The sequence below is a fragment of the Thunnus albacares genome, chromosome 8 (genome assembly GCF_914725855.1).
Source record: "Thunnus albacares chromosome 8, fThuAlb1.1, whole genome shotgun sequence".
NCBI classification, from domain to species: domain Eukaryota; kingdom Metazoa; phylum Chordata; class Actinopteri; order Scombriformes; family Scombridae; genus Thunnus; species Thunnus albacares.
Genome location: NC_058113.1, coordinates 891,607 through 918,684, shown reverse-complemented (window position 1 = coordinate 918,684; position 27,078 = coordinate 891,607). Strand labels below are relative to the sequence as shown.

The window sequence follows — 27,078 nt, the reverse complement described above, 5'->3', positions numbered from 1 at the left end:
ATTTCCTTCTGTTTGAATCACTAATAACTAATATGTTAAACTACATTTACCAGCTGTTGAGAGAAATTATTGAGCCTTTTTTTTCAAAAATGAAGCAAAATATTTGTGAGTGAATGAGAGATTTCTAAAGATTTTCATCTTCAGTAGGAACCAATGAGCTTAGAGCAGAGAATCCCAGACAGGGTAGAGAAGTCAGACAGTACTGAAAGACAAACGAACACATTGTTGGTTTGGATTTTTTATGGGATTTGTTGAAAATAACAAAACTGTGGAAACAGAAAAGATTGATCCTTCAAATCTGAGGAAACATTCTATTTATAAAATGAAACCCTGTTAAAACTTCCCACAGAGCAGATGAAAGGATCTCTAGATGACCACTTCCTTCCTTTCACAGTTCACTAATCATTCATCAATAAACAATCTATTACTTTGGATTATTGCCATTATATACATGAACTCACCATGATGCCATAATGAAATGTTATATGAATTGTATATTAATATGTTAATGAATCTTGAATTAACAGAAACTTTTAGTTCTTTTTCTTTGGTGTACTGATTTTTATTTTATTGTTTATTTTACCATGTAATGGTACATAACTCTTCATTGTGAAAATTGTGATAATAGTGATAATTACATGCACCAACAGATAACAGATAACAGATAAATTTTCAATTTTTATTTAATGTAAAATCAGTCATATCAACATTCTGTGAGGATTCGTATCTGATGTGACTTCCATGAAGATGAAGATGAAGATGAAGACTCATCTTTTTCAACTGACTGCTGTGTGTGATGTGTAATGATCATATGTTTTTACTCTATGTATGTTTTTATGGTCTTATTTTCAACTCTTATTCCTGTGAAGCACTTTGTGAATTTCATTTCTGTGAAAGATACTATACTAAATAAACTTATTATTATTATTATTATCATTATTATTACTGTTACCAGTAAGTTGCACTTTTGCAAGTCTGAGTTTAGTGACTTGTTGCTATGACAACAGCTCCAGATGAAGGAGCTAGATCCAGGTGTGCTTTAGAGAAGTGATAAATCCAGCCTTGTGTGAAGTCAGTGACTCTGTGAGAAACTTTGAAGCCTATTGTGTGAACTATTTACATCCAAAATTCATCATATTAAATGTTCATTTTTTAACTGATTGTCCGTCTCAAAAAGATCAACAACAACAGGAGCTAAAAGGAGCTGATGATCAAAATATTCTCTTCATATCTTTCTGATGTTTTATTAAGTTTGCACAATTATTTATTCAATTCATTTTAGAGAACGGATTTTTATTTAAATGAAACTTAATTTCACGATTGAAATAAAGACAAAACGACTTCACTTTCAGATTTATTTATGAAACTCCACATCTCTCAAAAAAGAAACTTAAAACTGCATCAGACAGTTTAGTGTGAATCAGACATGAATGGAATCACCAGCAGCCCTCTTTAAGTTTACTGAAGAGAGAAATGGCTCCAGAATATCTGCACATACAGCTCACAGTAGAGGCTTTTCATAACACAGAGCAGTCTATACATTTCACCAAATAAAGAGGAGTGCGCACACACATCCGTCATCCCAGTGAGAAGCTGAGACAACTCCTGATGCAGGGAACTTTCAAAAAAACAGGGAATGTCAGACTTCAACAACATCAGTGCGTGATGACTGAGGTCAAATCCAAACTGCCACTCGTACAGTAATAACATCAATTATTTCCAGACTGAACAGAACAACATATTTATGGCGAAACACTTTGACCCGGAGTTCAAACAGTATCCAGCTCTGTGATGTGACATCCTTCCAGCACGACAGACAGGAGACTTTGGCGCAGATACGGTGAGAGAGGGCTGATCTGTGTGTGTGTGTGTGTGTGTGTGTGTGAGTTGTAGTGTGATTGTCATTCATTCTGCCCACAGTGGTGCAGCAGCAGCACATCACAGAGACTGACCAGTTTAGTAATGAACACACATAGACTCATAGTTAGTTAGATCTGCCTGTATATTAATCAGCGTTACTGATGGAGTGTAATTCTGGATGTCTGGTAGGGTATGTATGCATAAAAAAGTCTCAGAACAGGATTAGTGATCTAATCTTTTAACTACACTTCAATACCATCACAAACCAAATATCTTCCACATCTGTTTTGTTACTTCTGGATGGTGAGAACGTGAGGATCAGACACCTGATCACAGCACCAAGACTACAGCTGCCAGATGACGTGCACGTATGCTCAGTGCTTGTGGGAGATGAGTTCATTATCTAAAAAAAACAAGACACTAAAAAAAAAAATAGACAACTATTTTCACACCACTATATACCGGATTCATGAATCTCATCATATGGATTGAGATGATAATATGTCTGCTAAGAACTTAGAATTGACACTGTTCAGTTACTTCACTTGTGGAAGAAGAAAAGGCACAAGTGGGAAAAAAAATAAAGTAGAAAGTGATGTCTGAGTAGGTGATTACAGAGGTTTCGGTCTGATTCTTGTCAATAAAAAGCCAAAAATCAAACAGCTGAAGACTAAACAGTCCACTGTGTGTTGAACTGTGCATCATGAACAGGTTGATAAACTGATGGCAGGAGCCAAACACGGAGCTACATGTTTCACTATCTGACAGAACGCCAGCTGATAAGAAGACTATACTGTACCTGCAGGGTTTAATACAGATTCACCTGCTCCACTCTACAAGCTGCTGCTGCAAGTAAATCAACTACAGCCCAAACATCTTCCAGTTGTTAAACTGAAAGGTTTTGGGATCTTGAGAATTGGCAAAGCAAGTGTTTTAGGTACTAAACATAATGTGAAGTGGTACATCGAGTGGAAACAATACTGGTGTTTTTAACCTTATTTGGCTTCATGTTAAAAAACACTGAAGTTGGGGAGAAATAAATTGGGTACTCTGATAATACCCAGAATGGCCTTTTCACTGTGTAAACACTGAGGATTTTATTGATTTTTTTTTTTACAGTTTTTGGGGTTTTTTTTGTCATGATGCTATTGAAGTGTTAAATGGTTAAATATTAACCTTAGTATTATCTTAAAGTCAAAACTCTGCTGTTGTATTCAGCACAGCAGTTCTGAGAGGTTTTATGCATACAGTACAAGAGCAGGATGTGAGGGGAGAAACAGCAAACCCAGGAGTTTGAAATTTGGCAGCCGGGGTCAGAGAGTCAGTTGAGTGCTTCAGTCGTTGATCAGAGCCAGGATCATGCTGGAAAAAACAGTGGTGGCAGATGTGTTAATACAGAACTGACAGTGCACTAACAGCCAGCACTATTATACAGACAATGATCATGTGTGTCTATAGATGCTGTGACTCATACCTGTACAAATAAATGAAGAAGCAGAGCAGGTGGTAGCCCAGTTTGATCATGGCCTCCTTCATGTGGGACTTGAGCTGACCCCGGTTGTGGATCTCAGTGGGGTCAAACACGCCCATATTCCCCATCGGAACCTTCACATACCTGCAGGAACAACAGGGACCAGCGGAGGAGAGTAAACCCAGCAGCCTCGCTTGACATGAACTCTGTGCGATATGGATCAAATCTTGGCAGTGTACCTATAAATGTTCCAGGCTGCTACAGGCAGGTTGAGGAGGAAGATGAACCAGTGCATGGAGACCAACATCAGCATAGTGGACAGACACTGGCCAACCATCTCTGGAATTACCCACTGAACACACAAAATATCAAACATATATACACATTAAAAACAGCACTTATAGATCAGCCTCTCTCTACAGCATTTTAAAAACAGCTTTAGCAATCAAACAGACGCCGGCATGTTATACAAGAGGCGGCAGCGGTTGGAGAGTGAGAGAGAGAGACGACAGACGGCAGCTGGGAAGAGCGAGTCTCCTCCTCTCCGCCCGCCGGTGTTTTGTTTGGCGTCCAGCTCGAGCTGAAGCTGCTTCTTCTTCTTCTTCTTCTTCTTCTTCTTCTTCTTCTTCTTCTGGCGGGTCCCCATGTCACGCCTGTTACCCTGTTCTCCCCAATGTGTAGCTGCTTACTACTGTCTCTTTTTCTGCCTGTCTGAGACAGAGACAGCAGCCTGCTTCCCCGCCGGAAGAAGCCGCTTCAGTGTGAGCTGATGAGCCACACTGAGGAAGGCCAGCGGAGTGGAGAGGAGGAGGAGGAAGCACCTGCACCGTGAGACTCATCCTCCCCCACTGCCTCCGTCATCTCTCCCTCTCTCTTCCCCCCCTCCTCTTCCTATCAGACCACCGCCCCCCGGGAAAGAAAAATACATATACGAATATTCGAAGACTGATTTTTATGTTCGAATACAAGCGAAGCCTCGAGTTACAGCCCTAGAGTAAACATCTGTGAGGTGCACATATACAAGTTTCATCTGATAGCAATCCAGACTTACTTTGTTGAGCTTGGAGCAGCAGGCTCTGGCATTGATGTAGTCACATTCCAGATCAGACAGGGTGATGATCTGAGCTTTAAGTCAAGGTGTCATATACTGGCGACTGTTGAATACATAAAATATATCTTGGATGTCAACATCGTCATTCCCTGTATCTATCAGCTAACTAACTGAAATTGACAACAGGATTAGACTGACAACAGACAGCCAAAGCAACATTAGATAGCTAGTTTTATGGCTTCTGGCCTGAGACGTGAGCCTATCACCAACCTTGACCCAGCTCCAGTTAGTGTCTCATCTATCAGCAGACATTCAGTCACACACCAACATACAACCATCAGTTTCTCTACAAGATCAAACCCCAGAAGCTCGTTTAAAAACACTTATATCCGTTCAAACAGTATTTCCAGAATCCACAAACACTCTTCAAACCATCTGGATGAAAAAATATTTCTCCTGCTGAATCATAAGAAAGATTTTTAACTCGTTTCCCAAGTTGCCCTTCTCTTCCTGTGTCACAACAAAGATGGCAGCCCGCCGGCTACTTGGTCAGGAATGTCACAATTTGGGTAACGGCTTAAAAAGCTTTCTTGTCGTGTAGCTGACTGATATTTTTATCCAGATGGTTAGAAGAGTCTTTGTAGATTTTCAGAACAGCAGTAAGTGCTTTAAAACGAGCTTGTGGGTTTTAAAATATTGCTGGTTAATGATCTTTGAGAGAAACTGATGTTTTCTCTGTGAGTGAATATCTACCGATACATGAGGCACAAACTGGGGCTAACCGAGACCGCAATAGATTGCTCAACGGTTTTATCTCCAACTATGGCTATCTTGAAGTAAAACCTTCAATCCAGCGTTCATGATGCATTTGCAGTCTTTTGGCCACACTTTGTCACATCGTTACACTGTTAAACAGCTTCGTCTGTCACACACTTGTAGAAAGACGACTGACCGGTTAGCTCGGCTGCTAACGTTCATTTGCTGATACAGAAAATGAAATTCTCAGGAGCTCTCGACAAGATAACACATTTCGCGTACACGCACCACACACACAAGAAAACACACTAGTGAGAAGGATACAAAGTAGACCGAGAGAAAAATCAATGCACAGCAGTCGACAAGTGACAGAATGAACACTGCCGCTTCCATTTTTTTTCTTCCTTTTCCGGCCACTTCTCGAGCCAGTATCCCATCCGACACGGTGACTGTTATTAGAATGTATCACTGCCACCTAGCGGACTGGAGAGACAGCACAGCCACGGCAATCCCCAAGATGGGTGAACGTGTGTGCGCTTTTTTTATTTGACTAAAACATAGCAGAAACATGATTTCTGAGCTCAGTGTCAATGTGTAGATGTCCTTCTCCCTCTTTCCTGTCATGAGTTTCTTGTACAGACAATTACTGAATGTTTATTCAGTTACTGTCTCCATTAACTCATCATATAATATTAAAAACATTCTAGTGCCAATATATAATTAGTACCAATAGCTTAGTATCAACAGTTACCTCATAATTTCATAGTTAACACAAATACCATACAGCTAAGTGTTACCCAGTACACAGAAAATCTGTTCATGTGCCAAAATGATTGACACATGTATGTGTGTGTTTGCAGTTTGTGTTCATGCATTTCAATTAGTTTGTTTACAAGTGGTGGAAGGTAAAGTGTCCCACAGTCCTATTTTCAATCCACTAATTGAGAGTCCAGAATGACTTATGCACAACAAACATGATGAAAGCTGCTTCTGCAGATCAGTGACTCAACCTGCTGTCACTCATGAAGAAGTGGGCAGGGCTGCAGGGGAGAATATGAGAATAGTGAGCTCTGGAGCAGGAAGCAAGAGGTAATTTTCTTTGAGCCCAGTAAAGATGCTTAAAAAGGAGAGTATCACTCTGCCGGAGGTAAAGAGACACAGAGAGCCCAGTAAGAGGGGTAAAGAGAGTTTAGAAACCACACACAGAGGGATAGCAGAGAAAACAGTAGCATGGCCTGGGTTGCTCGTCGAATCTATTTGCATGTCATAGTTTTCCTTATTATTCTGGAAATAGGACATGCCACTGAAAAGGACATCAGAGCGCCTGGAGCTACAGCCCCAGGAGATATCATTATTGGAGGAATCTTCCCCATTCATGAAGATGTAGAGAAACAGAACAACTCATTTGCACCTCACCTTCAGCCGTGTGTCAGGTAAGTCCATTCAGTCTGAGACAATCAATAATAAACAGACAATGTTTTACCTTTTTGTTTACTCCAAGTCTGTGTTTATCATATTTGTCCTATGGGTGCAATTACCCAAACTCCCAAAACTGTTACATAAACTTCAGGTATCTTAATAAGTCATTTAATCCTGTGAGGAATTATGAGACAATACAACGTGATGTTCATTATTTTTCAATAGAGGAAGAAGTAACATAGAAGTAGTAATACCACAATTTAAATGTACTTAAAGTGTACTAAATGCAAGTATTAAGATATAATAATAAGAAGAATATACATAACAATACTGATGATTTTTTTCAGAAGTTTTGAGGCTTGTCTTGTCTTGGTGCTGTTTGGCATATTGTAAGCAGGCTGTTTTGTGGTGTAAGTGCAGTAACAGCTTTTTTCTGGCAACTCGACCATGCAGCCCATTTTTGTTCAAATACCTCCTTATTGTGCATCTTGAAACAGCCACACCACGTTTTTGCAGAGAAGCCTGTATTTCAGCTGAAGTTGCGAACAATTTTCCTAGCAGTTGTGGTTGAAATCTTTGTTGTTGTACTTGACGATGGGTTGGTATCAACAGAACCCCTAATTTTCCACTTCTTCATCAGAGCTTGAACACTACTGATTGGCATTTTCAAATCTTTGGATATTTTTTCATATCCTTTTCCTGATTTATAAAGTTCAATGACCTTTTCTTGTGGGTCATTTGACAGTTCTTTTGCTTTCCCCATGGCTCAGTATCCAGTAAAGCCAGAGCAGCATAGATGAAATGTGCAGAGGTCTCTCAAGAACTGAGAACCTCATTGACTATTAAAACACAGACACTAATGACAATCAAACGAGTCACAGTTGTGGAAACTTACCCTTCATAGCCATTTAAAGCTGTGTGTCAACTTGTGTTTTATTATCAGGCCAAACATTCAAGGGTACGTAAACTTTTGATCAGGACCATTTTGGTGATTTCAGTTATCATTATGATTTGAAAAAGGGTAAACACAATTATGTGAAAATAAATGGCTTCAACTGACCACTATCTCTAAATAAAAGAAAAGTTTTCAGCATGATCAGTCATATTTTCCAAAAAATGGCCAATATTTCACAAATTCTGCCAGGGTATGTAAACTTATGAGCACAACTGGAAATGAAGGAGGAAAAATATTAGAAACACCTTTCAATATAATGCACTCCAGTACACCACCACTACCCACTACGACCTCAATAATAAGCAGCTGAGCTGTTGTATTGGATTGCATTAGATTGTGCAGGTGTTCCTAATAAAGTGGCCAGTGAGTGTATGTACAGTATACAATGATAGTGTGTAGTAATATTCTGTACATGGTAAGTAAATCCTATTATACACTGTATATTGTATTGTATTAACAAAAGATACTGTTAAACACAGGTTTGATGAAAAAGGCCTGACATCAGCTCTGGCTATGATCAATGCAGTAGAGATCATGAACAAATCCCCTCTGCTGGCTGCTCTTAACATCACTCTGGGCTACCAGATCCAGGACTCCTGCTCTGATGTCAGCACATCTCTGAGGGCCACAGCGTACTTCACCCAGCAGACCCGCTGCTACACAGGAGGCAACGCCTCCGCATGTGGCCAACTAGTCGTGGCCATTGTAGGAGCCTCTCACTCTGAAATATCTGTTGCTATAGCCCGGCAAATGACCCTCATGATGATTCCACAAGTAAGTTTTTGATTGTTTACTTAAGCGAAAGTATCAATACAGCAATATAAAAATACTCCATTACAAGTGAAAGTCCTGCATGAAAAATCCTACTTAATTAAAGATACATAAGTATTATGAGCTTGATGTAGTAAAAGTATTGCAGTAAAAGTACATAAGTATTATGAGCTTGATGTAGTAAAAGTATTGCAGTAAAAGTACATAAGTATTATGAGCTTGATGTAGTAAAAGTATTGCAGTAAAAGTACATAAGTATTATGAGCTTGATGTAGTAAAAGTATTGCAGTAATAGTACATAAGTATTATGAGCTTGATGTAGTAAAAGTATTGCAGTAAAAGTACATACGTATTATGAGCTTGATGTAGTTAAAGTATTGCAGTAAAAGTACATAAGTATTATGAGCTTGATGTAGTAAAAGTATTGCAGTAATAGTACATAAGTATTATGAGCTTGATGTAGTAAAAGTATTGCAGTAAAAGTACATAAGTATTATGAGCTTGATGTAGTAAAAGTATTGCAGTAAAAGTACATAAGTATTATGAGCTTGATGTAGTAAAAGTATTGCAGTAAAAGTACATAAGTATTATGAGCTTGATGTAGTTAAAGTATTGCAGTAAAAGTACATAAGTATTATGAGCTTGATGTAGTTAAAGTATTGCAGTAAAAGTACATAAGTATTATGAGCTTGATGTAGTTAAAGTACTGCAGTAAAAGTACATAAGTATTATGAGCTTGATGTAGTTAAAGTATTGCAGTAAAAGTAGTGGTTTGATCCCTCTGACTGATATATTATTATATATGACATCATTAGATTATTAATAGTGAAGCATCAGTGTTAGAGCAGCATGTTACTGTTGTAGCTGCTGGAGGTGGAGCTAGTTTACACTACTTTATATACAGTTAGCTAGTTTAGTCCAGTGGTTCCCAACCTAGGGGTCGGGCCCCTCCAAAGGGTCAGCAGATAAATCTGAGGGGTGGTGAGATGATTAATGGGAGAGGAAAGAAGAAAAAACAAAGTTCTGATACACAAATCTGTTTTCAGTTTTTGGACTTTTTCTCTAATCTTTGATTTTTGCTGAAATATTGGATCATTTGAACATTTATTGAAATGAAAGCATGTGAGAAGTTTAGAGGGAAAAATCACTATTTGGTGGAGCTGTTAACAACTCATAGACATGTGAAATGTGACCCCGACTACACACTGCTTTTTGTAAGACGTCAAAAGCCAAAAAGGTTGGAAACCACTGGTTTCATCTTTAACAATGTGTTGTATTTTAAAAGCTTGTTATATTGTCAAGTACCTACGGAGCCCCTAACGTCCCAAAAGGTGGTATTTTTTTATCTTGTGCGCACAAGATAATTATCTTGTGTGAACAAGTTATTATCTTGTGTGAACAAGTTATTATCTTGTGTGAACAAGTTATTATCTTGTCTGAACAAGTTATTATCTTGTCTGAACAAGTTATTATCTTGTGTGAACAAGTTATTATCTTGTGTGAACAAGTTATTATCTTGTGCATACAAGTTAATTATCTTGTGTGAACAAGTTAATTATCTTGTGCATACAAGTTAATTATCTTGTGTGAACAAGTTATTATCTTGTCTGAACAAGTTATTATCTTGTGTGAACAAGTTATTATCTTGTGTGAACAAGTTATTATCTTGTGCGTACAGGATGATTATCTTGTGGGAACAGGTTAGTATCTGTACAGTAAAGGCATGATAGGTCTATGCTTTGAAGACCTCGGGGGTAAGTTGCATTTATAGCTTTTAATGGTTTGTTGATTTTTTCAATTATGTTAGAAACATGGTGGCGTTCATTGCTTTATTTGAATAGTCAATTTGCTATGTTTTTTACAGAGCCCCTAAACTCCCAAAAGGTGATTTTTTTTTTATCTTGTGCGCACAAGTTAATATCATGTAGGAACAAGTTATTATCTTGTGCGTGAAGATAAAAAAATACCACCTTTTGGCTTCCGTAAGTACCATTATCAGGGCAAAATATCAACTTTGAACTTCATATATCTGCCATGAAAGCCAAAAGAGATCAAAGTACTTTTTTCCCATGTAGCAGGAAAAGTACAAATATAAATTATGACTGCATTGACCTTTTCCTCTAGTGCCACCCTCTGGACAAACTTGACTTTTTTAGCCTCATTTCTTTTATACGCCAGCGCAGGGCTGCCACCTTTAGTAAAAGAAATATACGTCTACCTTTCTTATTATAACAAGAAAATATCTTGTTATAACTAGAAACTTTTCTCATTTAAACAAGAAAAAGTATTTCCTCATTTTGAAATACTTTTCTCATTATAATAATAATGTTTTTCATAATAGTAGGTGCTTTTATTATGACAATCACATCCCATGGTTCTTTCTCCAGTAGAGAAGCAGAGTGGACTATATTCTTGGAAGGGTCTGCATGCTGATAACAACCCCATCTAGGCTGCTTAGTAATAAAGGAGTTTCATTATGTGTTAGCCCTAAAAGACTTGATCGATCCATTCAAATGTGCACATGCATCCAACACTGCTGTTTTTGTGAGATACAGAGACGGTCTAATATTTCAAACACCTTTCCTGTTATTACAAGTATTTTTTCACATGATAATGAGAAAACCTACTTGTTTCCATGTGAATAATACATCGTTATAACCTACTTTTTTCCCCCTTATTTGTCATGTACTTAAATGGAAATGACACATCTCATGAGAATAAAATCATTGGTTTTCTCTCCTCCAGATAAGTTATTCATCAACGGCTGTGATTCTGAGTGATAAGAGTCGCTTCCCTGCCTTCATGAGGACCATTCCTAATGACGAGCATCAGACAGCTGCCATGGTCAGACTGCTCAGTTCCTATGGCTGGAACTGGGTGGGAATAGTTACCACAGATGGAGAATACGGACGATCTGCACTTGACAAGTTTGTGTCCCAGGCCTCAGAGAAGGGGATCTGTGTGGCCTTCAAATTAATTCTTCCTCAGTCTGTAACCAGTCAGGATGTGTGCTCTGCTATCAGCCAGGCTGCCACAACCATCTTCAAGCATCCTAAGGTACAGGTGATCGTGTCATTTGCTAAGCCGTTTCATATGAAGCAGCTTTACCGAGAGCTGAGGAAACAGGTGCTGACAGCAGGACAGAACATGGAGTCAATGAGAAGAGTGTGGGTGGCCAGTGACGGCTGGTCCTCCTCCAGCTCTGTGCTGGGAAACTTAACCCTGAAGGACATAGGACACATCGTAGGTTTCACCTTCAAAAGTGGAAACCTGTCATCCTTCAGTGAGTATCTGAGCAGGCTGGAGGCAGACAGACACAACTACACAGGGAATAACCTCTTCCTGCAAGAGTTCTACAAGCCGCCGTCCAAAGCTGTGAAGACCCTCAGAGAACACACTCATGCTGACACTACCTACAGTGTTGAGATGGCTGTGAGCGCCATCGCTCAGGCTGTGGCCTCTATCTGCAGGAGCAGAAACTGCAAAACACCAGGCACACTGCAACCCTGGGAGGTATTCACATACCAGAGTGTGTGTGTGTGTGTGTGTGTGTGTTTGTGTGCTTTTGTTGTATTTATAAGGTTGTCAGGGTTAATTTTAGGGGTTATAGTGTTACAGACAGTTAGGATAATGGTTAGGTTAAATTCATAGAAAAACCAAGGATAAAAGTTTGGCTATTCAGAAAGATTATTGTCGCATTAAATGTGACACCTTTGCATGATTGCCATAAAGACTTGATTGAAGAAACTGGCAACACCCTCCTCATACCTGTGCAACTGCTCAAACAGGTGTTTTTCTGAATGAACGTTTCCTGGTAAGAACTTCACAATGTGGTACTAAAATAGAGACACAGTTCTGAGACAGTTATTTAGTTGTGTTGAGTTTATGAGCAGCTGTTGATTCCAGAAGGATTTCCTTGAAAAAAAAAACTGCTCAATTTAAACTCAGGTAAATACATATATCATCATTCATTCAACTTTTTCATGTATGTTGAATTGTATGTTTGCATATAGACATATTTCACATTTTTGCATGTTCAGCTGACCTGCTGTGCACTCACTAAGACTGTCTGGAAGTGTGCCAACTGAACACTATATCTATTTCCCCTATAATGAGTACCCAATTACACAGTATTCACTGTACACCAGAGTTTACAGTTACATATCAGTTTCTTTCTAGGAATATATACAAAAAATAAAGTGTTGCTATTTTTTCTTGTAGGGAAACAGTAAGGCAGAGCACATTGTTTATAGTAATTATACTAATTGTGCCACAGTCATTGTGGTAATGTTTTCTTGATGCTAAAATACTATGAAGTATTTTAGCAGAAGTTTAAACTTTGGGCTAAAGGACAGGGGCTTAATACAGTTAATTGAAGGTCCTCTAAAGTCTAGTTATACAGTATATATGCCTGTCCCTTTCCAGTCAAGTTGGCCTGGTCTAATAGACTTATCAAAAGCTTTAAATTGATAAATGAAATGTTTCATATAGGTGCTACAAGCTCTGTGGAAGCAGGAGTTTAACCTTGGAGGGAAGAACTATACGTTTGATGACAGAGGAGACATCAACCTGGGTTATGATGTGACGATGTGGAGGTCACATGAAGGGAACATTCATGTCCATGATGTTGTGGCTGAGTATCACCTAGACAAAAAAAACTTCACCTACACCAACCACAACACCTCTGAACAGCTGCTGGTCCTGAGGGTAGGCCCTCATTCTGCTGCCCTCATATCATTTTGTACATACACACACAGTGACGCTCACACCTACCCGCAGCAGTGTGTGTTTACTGACAACATGCAGATTATTAAAACTAACATAAGCAATACCGAAGGAGAGGATTTCAGTTTTAATATACAAGTTTTGTCATATATGTGGAAACTAATGGTAGATCATGGTGTAAAATACCGTAAGAAAATTAACAATAGCAGTAGAATAGAATAATGAATGGTGATATGGTCTTTCCCTGCCTTCCTCAGCACTTCATCTCCAAATGCTCCAATAGCTGCGTCCCTGGAGAGTTCAAGAAAACAGCAGAGGGTCAACACACCTGTTGTTACCAGTGTGTCAACTGTACAGAGAACTACTACTCTAATGACACAGGCAAGACACTCCCCTCCACACGCACACACACACACACACACACACACACACACACACACACACACACACAAAATGGCACTGCACATGGATGCACAATGACTAATAACCATGCTCTGAAGTATTTACAGACTTTTCTCTAAACTTTGATTTTTGTGAAATATTGGAAAATTTTGAATGCACTCAGTGCTGATGTCTGTAAAGCAGATATAGTTGATTGACTCAAGCCATCTAGCCTGTTTTCAACTATACAGCTCCAAGAACTAAGGAGCCACATTACTGTTAATGTGTCCACCACATCTGATGATCCATGAAAATTAGACAAATGTGACCACTTACTGAAACTACTGCTTTGTCTGAGATGTGATGAGACAATACAGTCATAGTACTGTTCCATGGAGTCCTATTTTCAATATATCTGCTGTGATGTCTGAATGGATGTTTTAAATAAGAGGTGCAGACACTGAAAACTCAGGAGTCTGTCTTCAAAGAGGATGATGTTTATTGCTAATTTATTCCTGCTTCAGCACCTAATTGCATTGAATTTTCTTGTTCACTTGTTTGCTCTCTCAAACACGACTCTCTCATTTTTTTCAGTCGCTCAGTCTCGTTTGCACACTCTCATCTCTTCTTCATTTCACTATGTGTAGACTACCTGGAGGCCAACTGCAAAATTTTGTTGTTAACATCAGTCAACATCACAAGAATTGCCACCCTTTATTGTAACACTGATACTGGTGGCACCCAGTCCTTGCTTAAGCCAAACTTCTCAAGTACCTAACATAGGTATTACCACTCAAGCCAATCAAAGGCTTTTTCTGCATCAAGTGACAATACAGCACTGGGTGTTAAATTCTTGAAAAGTGTAACACATGAAGTAATCTGTTAAAGTTGTCTCCCACCAGACGGGACTTTATAAAAGCGGTATGGTCATAATGCACAAGTTTGGTCATATGTGTCTTAATCCTGGAGGTCAAGACTTTGGAGTATGCCTTTACTTTGGCACATAAAATTCTTGAGGTCCTATAGCAACTGCATAGAGTGGGGTCCTTATTTGGTTTAGGTAAGACAGCAAGTAAAGCCACGTGGACATTGCCAAGAGAGGAACTCTTTTCAGTTTCAGCTAGAATCATATCTAACATGTATTCTCCAAGTTCATCCCAGACAGTTGAATAAAACTCAGGTGGAATACCATCCTACCCTGGAGACTTTTCTCTTTTCATACTGAAGATGGCCTCTTTGAGTTCATTTAATGTAACAGGAGTCCCCAAATGGTCTGCTTTGTTTGTTTGTTTTGTTAATTGCTTGTAAAGCACTTGAATTGCATTAGTTTAATTTGAAAGGTGCTATATAAACAAAGTTTGATGAAGTTTGATTGAAAATGGAAAAAAGTTCTGTGTCAACTCATCTCTTATCACCGCCAGGTACATTATACCCATATTAAACCTATTTAATGTGGTGGTAAATCAGTATAAGCCTGTCTCTTAACACAGCTCCTGCACTCTTTGACTGCAGGAGCTTTCCCCAGGGACTAAGAACCTTTTGAGGCACTCAGTTCCTCTACCTGCGTTTCCACCAGAGGGACCAAAGTCTAAATTAAGTTCCTGGGAGATTGTTTTACCCCCAAAAAGTCCCTGCTGCGAGGGGTAGTACTATCTAAAAGTACAGGAACTTTGGAGGCAGGGTTTGCAGGGATGACCGTCGCTGATTGGTCAAACACACAGCACGGCTGCTTCAAAAGTACTGCTTCATTCATAAAACAAGGAAGTAAACTAGTATCAATTTAGGACCAGTTTAGGATGAGGGGAGGACATTGCTCTTTGTTTGTTAACATTAAAAGAGAGAGAGAGAGAGAGTGCAGCAGTGATCGAGCGAGCTAGAGTGAGAATGAAGAGAGGGAGCGGCAGTAGCAAGAACAAAGCCAGTGAATGAGAGAAAAAAAAAAGTTATTTTCTAATTGTTTCATAGCGGTTATGTTCTAAAGCAGAAATAAATAACCATCAAACACTCAACAGATGATTTACTGTGGAGACAGACACTCTTAGTTTCAGATTTCCCCTCTGCATTTCTCCTTTTAATTCATTAGTTTTATCTAACTCATGTAGGAGTAAAAACAAAGAACAACAGGACAAATCTGTGTTGTTTTTTTCTCATGTGTGAATGCTACATTTCAAGGCCCACCATATTTTTCTAATTCCTCATAAGTTTAATTTGCATGATCTACCTGGTTCCTTAGATGCAGTGGAAATGCAAACACGACGGCACAACAAGGACTTAAAGTTCCAGGTTTAGTTCCTGAGATTAGTTCCTCTGGTTCCAAAGTACCTGGAACTTTTGGTCGAAACAGGGCTTTAGAGATCTGTAATAGTCTGTGAAGACTGTCAGCCACTCAGGTTATAGGGTTGTGTTGGTTGAACAGACCTCTGCCCACAGTGAAACACCTGAACAACATTAAAACCAGTGTGAAACTTCTTAGCTACAGCACCATCCTGACATTCCCTCCCAGGCAGTTTACACTTAATGCAACTCTCACATGAATGTCATGTGACCCTAAGATCTAAACTCAAACCTCACAACCCTCGTCTATCATCAACTTGTGAATCACCCAAAAAGATCTGAATGTCTGTGAAATGTCTGCAAGACTGAAACAACGAAATCCAGTTGCCTTTGACTTCCAGCCTCCCTGGTTATTCACATCTACTTGTGATGCATGTTAACCTAAAACCAAGTTAGCTGAATAACCAAGTTAGGAATGAAATACTTGCACCACAAGCACACACAGTCAAATGCTATATGAACCTGCATGTGATTGATAGATTGAGTCATATTGTACCTTTACCTGTGCTCCTCCACTCCTCCAGATATGGACCAGTGTCTGAGCTGCGACACAAGCACAGAGTGGTCTCCTGAAGGCAGCTCCAACTGCCTGCCCAAAGCCCTGCTCTTCTTCTCCTGGCAGGATGGCTTTGCTGTGGTGCTCTTGACATTTTCAGCCCTGGGCATCCTCCTGGCTCTCCTGGTGTCTGCTCTGTTTCTACATCAGCGTGACACTCCTGTAGTGAAGGCTGCTGGGGGTCCACTGAGCCAGGTCATCCTGTTCTCTCTGGTTGTCAGTTTCATCAGCTCCATGCTGTTTGTAGGCCGACCCAACAGCTTCCAGTGTAAGGCTCGACAAGTGCTCTTTGGCATCAGCTTCACTCTGTGTGTCTCCTGCATCCTGGTTAAGTCCCTGCAGATCCTGCTGGCCTTCCAGTTCAACCCCGCGCTGCAGGAGGTTCTACGGAGGCTCTATCAGCCTTTTGTCATCGTCATTGTCTGTGTGGCCTTACAGGCAACCACCTGCATATGCTGGCTGGTCCTAAAAAGCCCATTTAATGACATCATCAAGTCTCCAACCACTCTGCTGGAATACTGCCATGAGGGCTCATATTTGGGCTTTGGGGTGATGTTGGGCTATATAGCCATCTTGGCCTTTGTATGTTTCATCTGTGCCTTCAAAGGGCGTAAATTACCACAGCAGTACAACGAGGCGAGGTTCATCACCTTCAGCATGCTGCTCTACCTCATCTCCTGGCTGCTCTTTGTTCCTGTTTACGTTACCACTTCAGGAGTGTACCTGCCCGCTGTGGAGATGGTGGTCATTCTCATTTCCAATTATGGCATCCTTAGTTGTCATTTCTTCACAAAGTGCTATATAATCCTTTTTAAGAGGGAACAAAACACAAAGAGCGCTTTCAGGAAGGAACTGTATGAATATTCCAGTAAAACCGCACAGTCCGTCCCTATGTCTGAAAGTTCAGTGTCAGAGCAACAGACCAGCAGTCAGCATTGCATCATCAGTGCTCTGTCCCTCTCGCTGCCTGCAGCCACTTCTCTCAAACCTGATGTGGTGACAAACTGCAGAGTCTGGACCACCTGCACAAGTTTGCAGAGAGGTTCAATCACACGACACCACTGCCTCAGAAGAAGCAGCAGCATATAAAGTGGACTATTTGGCATGTCCCAGTAGCCCACTGGTTAAGACACATTCCACATAACCACAAGGTCAGTGTTTCGATTCTGGCAGCAGAACCTTGTTGCATGTCGCCTCCTTGTCTCTCTCTTGCCCTTGTTTCCTGTCTATTCTCTAATGTCACTGTAATAAATGCTTAAAATGCACCAAAAATATATATTTAAAAAAACTGTCACTATTTAACATGGGTACATTTTACAGGACCTGAGTCCATTTCTGTGTTTTAAGTCTATTTTTGTATCTACTATTTGCCTTCATGACATCCTATGTGACCCTGGCCAACAACCAGAGTAGTGGAATGGTGTTCTCTGATTGGAGTGTTTCAGAAAGCAGATGTTACTGTATATTATGAAAGATCATGAAAAAAGGCCATTTTTACAATTTACAATTAAAATTTCTTTTAGCAGACACTTTTATCCAAAGCGGCAAACATCTGAGAGCTGATACAACACAAGCAGGGATCTAGTCAGGAGAGAACAACATGAGTAAGTGCCATAAAATTAAGTTTGAGTCTGATAGGACATAGGTGCCAACAGGCAGTGTACAGAGGCAATGCATAGAGTACATAAAAGTAGATTTTAAAAAATAATATTGTTATTTAAATTTTAACATCAACATATGGACATATTGAACATATACATTAACATTTAGACATACACAGTTTATAGATCATTTACAACTGTGAATTTCTGAAAATAAGAGCTCCTTAAACAAGTAGTTTGTGTCTTTCCCTTTGCATTTCCCTTTCGATATACTGTAAGTCTTTCTCTCCAAAGTAAGACAGACTGTTACATTCATATTTTGATAGAGGGTATGTCCATATTCTTGTAGAGGAGTGCATTTATCCTCCTGGCCTCACGTCCAAAGTCAATGAACAACGAGTGATCAAAAGTGACAACATGGCCTTTAAGTAGAGGCTGAATATACAGAGTTTGTCTTGAAGAGGAATTTCTTGCTCCGGCATATACGTTCAACAACTTTCTTCCACAATCACTGTAGCTTTGGCCATTCCCACACACCGTTTTCCTCCATGTGTGCAATACAAATATCTGGAACACAAAGTGTGCATTGGGTTCTTGTTAACCATTTGTATTGTAATAACTCACATTGTATTTATTGACTGTGTGTGGGTCTTGTAACACGCCATTATATATATATATATATATATATATATATATATATATATATATATATATATATATATATATATATATATATATATATATTAGAGATGTACAGAGAGCCCAGTATTTGTATTTATATCTGTATTTGTTGAGGCAGCAACATTATTTGTATTTGTATTCGAATAAAAGTGGAAAGAGGCTTAAAATCTTGTTTTTGTTTTTATTACGCTTTTAATTTTAGAAAATTAAAGTGTTACAATAAGTGTTCATGAATAAACTACCTTATGAAGGAGGTCCCCACACCGGGTCTAGCACTGGAGTCTCTGAGATCATAGACGACTGCACTGACTACTGAGCCAAAACTTTACTCATCACCTCATTGCAGACAGACTTCTACCTATTTATACACCCATAACACAGAGACAGCACAGCATGTAATGTGTAGGGAAGAACTTCAAAGGCAATTTTTTCTTTGCAGTTTTCATTTATTGCCTATTTTTTACAACCTTACTTTGTGGAAAGGAGAAGGGGAACAACAAGTTATGGAAAGTCCCTTGGAAGCACTTCACGTGTGTCAGTAGCTCGGCTTTATCTCTGGCAAACACCCCCAATTCCAGGAGTGATGTCCAAATTAGGAAATGTGCATCATGTAGCAGGTGGATGTGACTCCCCTCGTCGAGATCTGCTGATCTGAGATAGCAATGTAACTGACCTGTGTGCTGGTATTTGACATGGGTTTTTTTCTTCCCAAAAGCAAATATATATATATATATACACACACATACATATACATATATGTGGCCTGGTGAAAATTAAACCGGCACAGGACACAGAAATATCTCTTTGGGGTCTTTATTCTGAACAGGAAAATTTGATGTTCAGCTGTATAAAATAAAATAAAAGCTTTAAAACAAAACATGCAGGCGGTTTTCTGCTGTATATGCAGTCCTTTTATATAAACAAAATCAGTACCAGCGAAGGACTCTCCTCTATCCACTGTAACACCTAAACCTATCTAATCACTTAAGGCGAGACACCTAGGCTCTTCACTGTATTCTGTACAGTCGTAGTATCAATAACCATGAACTACCGGTGTTAAACCACCCACTACCAAATACCGCAGAAACAAGTATGCTAGTACAAAAGAGTTCAAAAATAACTACAAATATGTAGGCTAGTACAAAAGAGTTCAAAGATAACTACAAATATGTAGGCTAGTACAAAAGAGTGCAAAAATAACTACAAATATGTAGGCTAGTACAAAAGAGTTCAAAGATAACTACAAATATGTAGGCTAGTACAAAAGAGGGCAAAAATAACTACAAATATGTAGGCTAGTACAAAAGAGTTCAAAGATAACTACAAATATGTAGGCTAGTACAAAAGAGTGCAAAAATAACTATAGTGGCTCATCCCTATAACACACAGAGCCCACAAATTCACAGTCATACATTCACAGTTCTTGAAATTTTCCGATGAATGTGTACACTAAAATACATACTGACTTGTGCATCTGTCCAGGAGCACAAACAAGAGTGATGGCGGGACAAAATTACATCGGTTCCCCACACGACTATGCTCTATACACTGTCTGCATGTCTGTCAACATCCAACAAATACAGAAACATCAGCATACAACATCTTACAATTTGTAGGTATCTATTACCCTTAAATGTGTATCATTTGATATTTCGTATCAACAGTCACATTTTACAGAAACAGTCCATTATAACCGGAAAACATTGCTTGCTCACAGCGCAGTAAACAAAATAGCTTTTCTCCTCCGGTTTTCTCTCTAAACCATTTTCCCAACATCCTTTGCCCTCACAGGGGGTTTTCCAAATTTGGACAGTGCCATCTGGTAGCGTTAATAGCTACAGTCACGTTTTCCCAAATTGCTGACTGACAGTATGGATTCAGAACAAAAAGATCAACCTCTGTGATGCTAATTGAATTAACTGAAAAAATTACCTATTGTATAGACAAAAAACAGTATGCAGTAGGAGTTTTTATAGATCTACTTAGAAAACAGCCAACAATTTATAAAGATAGGTAAGCATAAATCCAGATGCATGGATATTACTTGTGAGGTACCTCAGGGGTTAGTATTAGGCCCAACATTTTGTATAAAAATGACATACAAACGTGTGACAAATTAAAGGAAAAACCAACATAAAGTGTTGTAGTAAGATGTTGGGCCACCCATGCCACCAAAACAGCTTCAATGCACCTTGGCATTGATTCTACAAGTCTCTGCAACTGGAGGGATGAACACCATTCTTCCAAAAGATATTCCATCCATTCTATCCCTTTGGTGTTTTGATGAAGGTGGTGGAGAGCGTGGTCTAACACGTTAGTCCAAAATCTTCCATAGGTGTTCAACTAGGTTGAGATCTGGTGACTGCGAAGGCTAGAGCGTATGATTCACATCATTTTCATACTCATCAAACCATTCAGTGACTCCTCATGCCCTATGAATGGGGCCATTGTCATCCTGGAAGAGACCACTCCCATCAGGATAGAAATGTTTCATCAGGATAAAGGTGATCAGTCAGAATAACTTTATATTGATTTGCAGCATAACAGAGCCATAACAGATCCCCTCACTGTAGGGGTCAAGCATTCTGACCTGTAGTGGGTTTTCCTTTAATTTGTCACCTATATAGATAGATAGATAAGTCGTCTGTACTTACAGAGTAAGGAAGGAAGAACAGCACATACTTAATGGTTTCTGTGTAACTAAAGAATATAATAATTTTTCATAACTACCTGCATACCTTATTATTGTGTAATTAAAGATATACTATGTATATTATTACATTACCGTATTGTTATTTTTTCATCCTCGGATGACAATACAAGCCTTCCATAGCTGTGAACTTGAGAGAGGTAAGTTTGCCCGTTATGAGCTGCTGCAGTGCTGGACCGACATAAGCATAATAAATCCCAGGAGTGTGGATGAAGCTTGCTTGCCAAACACACATGCATAAAAAATTAGTGTCATAACTGCCATGAGCAAAGGGCAAAAACATTTGATTTTATTGCACTTACAGTTACATTTGTATCCCATTTGATTACACTTCCCAGAACGTATGAACTTAAATCCCCAATTGTTACTCCCTTGTTTCTCATTGTCTTGTTTTCTTCCAATGTAAGCTGCAAGCAATTAAGTACCTGTAAGAACCTGTAAGTATTTTATATGTACAGATTCATATGAGGAAGTTATACTGAAGGTTCCTGGAAAGTACATGGTAAGTGACAGGAAGTTATACTGTAAAATGCGGGCTGTATTATAAAGTGTTACCACATTCTTCATGCTTCTAATTTCCTGCAAGAATGTCACCTGTATCTGAATAGGATTTTTGTTTCTTTTGTCCAACTGCAAAAGAAATAGGAAATTCCCTGAAACAACTTCTTTAGATTCCTGCAGATAAGAAACTATGTGCTACCCACACAGCCAGTTTGAAAAAGGCCTCACCTTCTTCATTGAGGTGTGTTATTTTTAGACTTTCTGTTTGTGTTAACCCTCCTGTTAAGGCAGACTGGGAGAGTGAGCTGGGATCTAACATCTCTGAAGAGCTCTGGAAACAGAACCTTGATGAGATCCATTCCTGTTCATCAGTTCCAGACACTCAGTTTAAAATCACTCACAGACTTCACTAATCAAAGGCTAAACTACAGAGAAAATTTCCTGAGATCTCCTCATCAAGTGACATATAGTCTGGAAGAAGCTGATTTACTTCACAGTTTTGCGCTTTGTCCTAATTTAGTAAACTAATGGTCTGGGACCTTTAGATTTCTATCTACAATGCTTGGGTAGTGTGTGCGTGTGTGTGTGTGTGTGTGTGTGTGTGTGTGTGTGTGTGTGTGTGTGTGTGTGTGTGTAAAAGAGTGTAAAATCTGTTTTGTTGTGTCTTCTACCTCTGTCACTTCAATTTCATGATATTGTATATCTTTTTCTTAATAAACATATTTAAAGATGTTTCACATTGTCAGTTTGAAAATTATAGCAAATTTCAGCATTATTATTGCAGCCACTGTCATTATGGTAATGACTGATTTAGATTTTCCTTACATTTCATTTTGGCTCTAATTATATATTTTCAAACATGGACATTAAAAAATTAGTGATTTATATTTCAGTTTTAATTTCAATTTGAGGAAATTATTTTATTTTGGCAGCCCTGGAGTCCAACATTTAAAAGTTGTCATGAGGGCTGGTCAGCTGCTAAAACACTGTACACATCAGTACAGCACAGACATCAGTATCTGCTACAGCTGTCTTTTTTCACCCAATCACCTTGTGCCTTGGTTTCAGGCCCGTCACGGTGATGGAAGAAATTAGGCTGTAGCGTAGGACAACTCAATATTTGTCATTTTGAGACGCAGAGGAGTTTCATCTTTTGAATTCTAAAGCCCCAACAGGTTGAAAGGCGCCATTCCCTCAAGGACTGAGGGGGAGCATCAATCATCAATCATATATCATATATCGGCAAAGCGCAAATAGTGGGGTTTTTTTCACGAATATTTGTTTCATACAAATATTTTTAAAAAATATTTGCTTTTGGGAAGAAAAAAAACCCATGTCAAATACCAGCACGCAGGTCAGTTTCATCGCTATCTCAGTCTCTGTCCTCTGCTCCACTGTTAAGTCTATCAGCAGGTCTCAACGAGGGGAGTCACATCCACCTACTACATGACACACATTTCCTAATTTGGACATCACTCCGGGAGTTGGGGGTGTTCTCCAGAGATAAAGCTGAGCTACTGACACATGCAAAGTGCTCCCAAGGGACTCTCCATAACCTGTTGTTCCTCTTCTCTGTTCCACAAAGTTAGGTTGTAAAAAATAGGCAATAATTGAAAAGTGCAAAGCAATAATCGCCTTTGAAGTTTTTCCCTACACATTACATGGTGTGCTGTCTCTGTGTTATAGGTGTATAAATAGATAGAGGTCTGTCTGCAATGAGGTGATGAGTTGGTGGTTTTAGCTCAGTAGTCAGCGCAGTCGTCTATGATCTGGGAGACTCCAGCTCAAGACCTGGAGTGGGGACCTCCTTCATAAGGTAGTTTATTCATGAACACTTATTGTAACACTTTAATTTTCTAAAATTAAAAGCGTAATAAAAACAAAAACAGGATTTTAAGTCTCTTTCCACTTTTATTCGAATACAAATACAAATAATTTTGCTGCCTCAACAAATACAGATACAGATATAAATACAAATATGGGGCTCTCTGCACATCCCTTGTAACTGCAATGTCATTAAGCATTACTTTCTGACAGTTGTCCTGTCTCAGCATACTTACTCAATAAAATGTCATGTTTGAGTTAATAACACTATGGAACGTGGTACAAGTCTGTCTATATTACATGGGAAAGGCTTTGTAATACCATGGGATTAAACATTGCTTTCTTTTAAAGTACAGTTTCCATTCACTTACTCTGTAAATTGTAATATCTTAGTAATGCTGCAGAACAAACATGGTACAAGTCTGTGTTGATTGCATTGAAAAGGAAATAATCTATCACAAATTATAATTTTACAGTACAGTTTCAGCTTCCTTACTGAATAAATTGTCATGTTTTACTTAGTAATGTTGTGCAACACATATCATACAAGTAAAAGGAAGGGTTACCAAGATTTCTATGGTCAATATTTCACTGTCCATGCCTCCAAAACCTGACCTCAATCCAACGGGTCATGTATTTCACCACACTGAAGGCAAAAGAACCTCCAGAACAAGCCAGGTGAGAGTGACAGCAGTATAGGCTTGTATATGTGTCCACACTCCTCCTCCTCCTTGTAATCAGAATATTTATACTTAATACTCATCATTTATTTCTCCTTTTTATCTTCTGCCAAGCAGTTCAAAATTTTGGATCTCATGTCTCAGGGGGTGACATCTTTAAAAACAGTGAGGTAAAAGGTTGGTGCTAGACTGGAGCAGCCGGAGGGACGATTTGCGAAATGCTTACGAGATTTTGTATGCTAACCTTAACCTAACCATAACCCTTACCCTGACCCTAACTGCACTCGCTAGCAATCTAGCACGGACCAAGGTGAAGTGTCATAACCTTGTATCTATTTGCATGCATGTGAATCCAGAAGGCTACAACTTTAGGTCACCTCCAAAGAACATGAAGTCCCATTCTTATGACTGTCTCTGAGTTTGATGCATCTTAACAAACTGCTGTAAAACAACAGATTAAGTTTGTTTTCTCTGTTAAAATTGTTCTGTCTGCTTATCCGCTTGTGAAGATTATTTAATCTGTTACCACATTTACTGTATGTATAAACAGGTCATCATGTGTCATGCTGGCAAAGACAAAAAAAGCCATTATTTAACAAAGAGGTTCTTGCACTACACAAATGAAAATGACATCTAAGACAATGAATCCATTGCCTGAAAATGTCTCAAAAATGTCAGCCTATTAGGATGACAGGGTAAACAGCCTCAGGTGCTGCTTGTCATCGAGTTTCATCCACATTGAAAATCCCCGTCTCTGAACCTGTCAGTCTGGTTGAGCAACAATAAATAAGAAGATAAGACAGCAGAGGGGAACCGTGACAAAAATAAATATTAGATGGCATCACAGCTTCCCTTAAACACTTTCAGTGTGTCAATATCCTCGTTCTTTTAGTGGGTGTCTATTTCTGGGAAAGAGACAGTAGGATTATGGGAATCCGACAGCACACTCAGTCTCCATTTGTTGCACAAAAAAGGGCCCCAAAACCATTACTGAAAGACTGCAGGGAGAATACAACCCTTAGAACTCAGTAGAAACTTGAAATTCTCTCACACCTTTGAGGAATTGTAAACTCCAGCCAAGCTGTAATGAGATATCACAGCTGTGATTCACAGTCTTGTAATCTTTTGTTAGTGATACTCAAGGATATAATCACGTTCAACAATAAACAGCCTGACAGGGTTTCCATTGTTTCACTGGACATGTGTATGTATATGTGAGATGTCACCAGTTGGACTCAAAACATCCTAAAATGCATTCCGAATTTTCATGTTTTGTTTTTTTTTTTTTGATCTTGTCTTGTTAATTCATATGCTCATATTTATATTCATGCATTAAACATGAATGAGTCCCATAATTCTAGTCCACATGTGCACATTGGTGTTGTCCTCTTAATGTTAAAAACAGAATTACTTTGTAATAACTTTGGGATTGTTTTGACTTATTTTTCTACATCATTCCTATTAGTTTTCAATTGTTTTGATATCACTGGTATCTTTTTATAAAGAGTTTATAAGTTGTAAATACAGGCTTATAAAAGGTTATTAAATAATTTACTAATGATTTATAAATCCTTAATAATTCATTAATAAGATCCACTTTTGGCTCATCAGATTGTGAAAAATCTCTTGTGCAGCAGACAATTGCTTTGTGTGTTTGGGAAATTCATGACTCATGTTTGGCTGTTGATTGACAGTTAAAGTGAAAATGTTAAGAGAACAGTACAGCAGAGCTGAAATGTTTATGGCGATGAGTTTCCAAGTTGGGAATTGTTCACTGGTTGGATAAAAACTCTATGCTATTATGTTATTAAGACATTGGTAAAGGGTTCATAAGTTTAATTTTCTGATAAACAATCATTTTTACGCAGCAACTAAGTCATTATTAAAGGGTCAAAGGAATTGTTTAGGCTTCATCATAAGACAACAGCAAAAGTTATAAATTACAATATTTCATAAAAGGTTCTTACAATACTCCATCTAGTCTGTAAATGTTAGAATGTCTAAAAAATATTTATTACATAGCTTTGTTGAATAATCGATTCTGATTGGTCAATTACACCATTCTACAGTCTGTTATTTCTGAATAGCAGAATGCTGCTATGAATAACTGACCATTGCTATGGACGCAGTTCTGATCATAGACTCTGGAGGACCACATCGAATTATATCAACCTGCAGAAAGAAGTCCAGTAAAATTACCAACTGCAGCTCGATCTCAACACCTTGCGGCAAAAAACGTTACTACTATTCGAGAGAGGGAAAAGTGGAGCAAGATCCTGTCCTCCAATCCAGGCAACGGCAGCAGATCTGGTGAGCGCCTCTCCTAGTTGGTATCGCTACATACTAACTTAAGTGATAAGCAGCAGTGATAATAGTAATATTGTTACCAGTTGTAACACTAGTAACAATTGTGTTTCCAGGTGTGTCAACTGAAAAGCCCCAGTAAGAAGGAAACATAGAGATGAATGAGGACAGAAACATCAACATCAATATTCCCAAAGAAGTCCTATTCACCTTGTCTCACTTCAACATCACTACAACAGAAATGTTTAGTGTAACGCAAATTATAATGCTAAATAGGCTAATCTTAAGAAGGCTACAGAATTTTCATAGATATTTATGTTGCTATGCACACAGTTCCAACCATAGAATCAAACAGACATTTTTTTAGCAGAAGCAATAAAATCATTGTTAAATCAACAAAATCATTTTTAAATCAATATTTTGTGTCACATTATTGATTTCTTCAATAAATAGCTGTGTAATAAAGAAAGATAATGTACAGCAAGTGGGTCATTATTG

The 27,078-nt window shown here is 38.7% G+C and overlaps 2 protein-coding genes across 3 annotated transcripts; one reads left to right on the top strand and one right to left on the bottom strand.

Annotated features, from left to right (window-relative positions):
- Positions 1-1,341: 1,341 nt before the first annotated feature.
- cnih4 (cornichon family AMPA receptor auxiliary protein 4) lies at positions 1,342-5,570 on the bottom strand. Its single transcript, XM_044359594.1, has 5 exons — positions 5,463-5,570; positions 4,383-4,451; positions 3,571-3,683; positions 3,335-3,475; positions 1,342-3,222 (listed from the first exon to the last, which is right to left on the bottom strand). The coding sequence occupies exons 1-5, from the start codon at positions 5,529-5,531 to the stop codon at positions 3,195-3,197; spliced, it is 420 nt and encodes a 139-aa protein (XP_044215529.1). The 5' UTR covers positions 5,532-5,570; the 3' UTR covers positions 1,342-3,194.
- Positions 4,465-18,538, top strand: gprc6a (G protein-coupled receptor, class C, group 6, member A). 2 transcript variants are annotated; one of them, XM_044359592.1, is made up of 7 exons: positions 4,465-4,951; positions 6,433-6,571; positions 7,992-8,286; positions 11,029-11,796; positions 12,775-12,990; positions 13,266-13,389; positions 16,248-18,538. In XM_044359592.1, exons 1-7 carry the CDS (start codon positions 4,909-4,911, stop codon positions 17,366-17,368), a joined length of 2,706 nt encoding a protein of 901 aa, XP_044215527.1. In that variant the 5' UTR covers positions 4,465-4,908; the 3' UTR covers positions 17,369-18,538. The 2 variants fall into 2 exon arrangements, with proteins under 2 accessions (XP_044215527.1, XP_044215526.1); XM_044359591.1 differs by lacking the exon at positions 4,465-4,951 and having other exon boundaries at positions 5,638-6,571.
- The last annotated feature ends 8,540 nt before the right edge of the window (positions 18,539-27,078 follow it).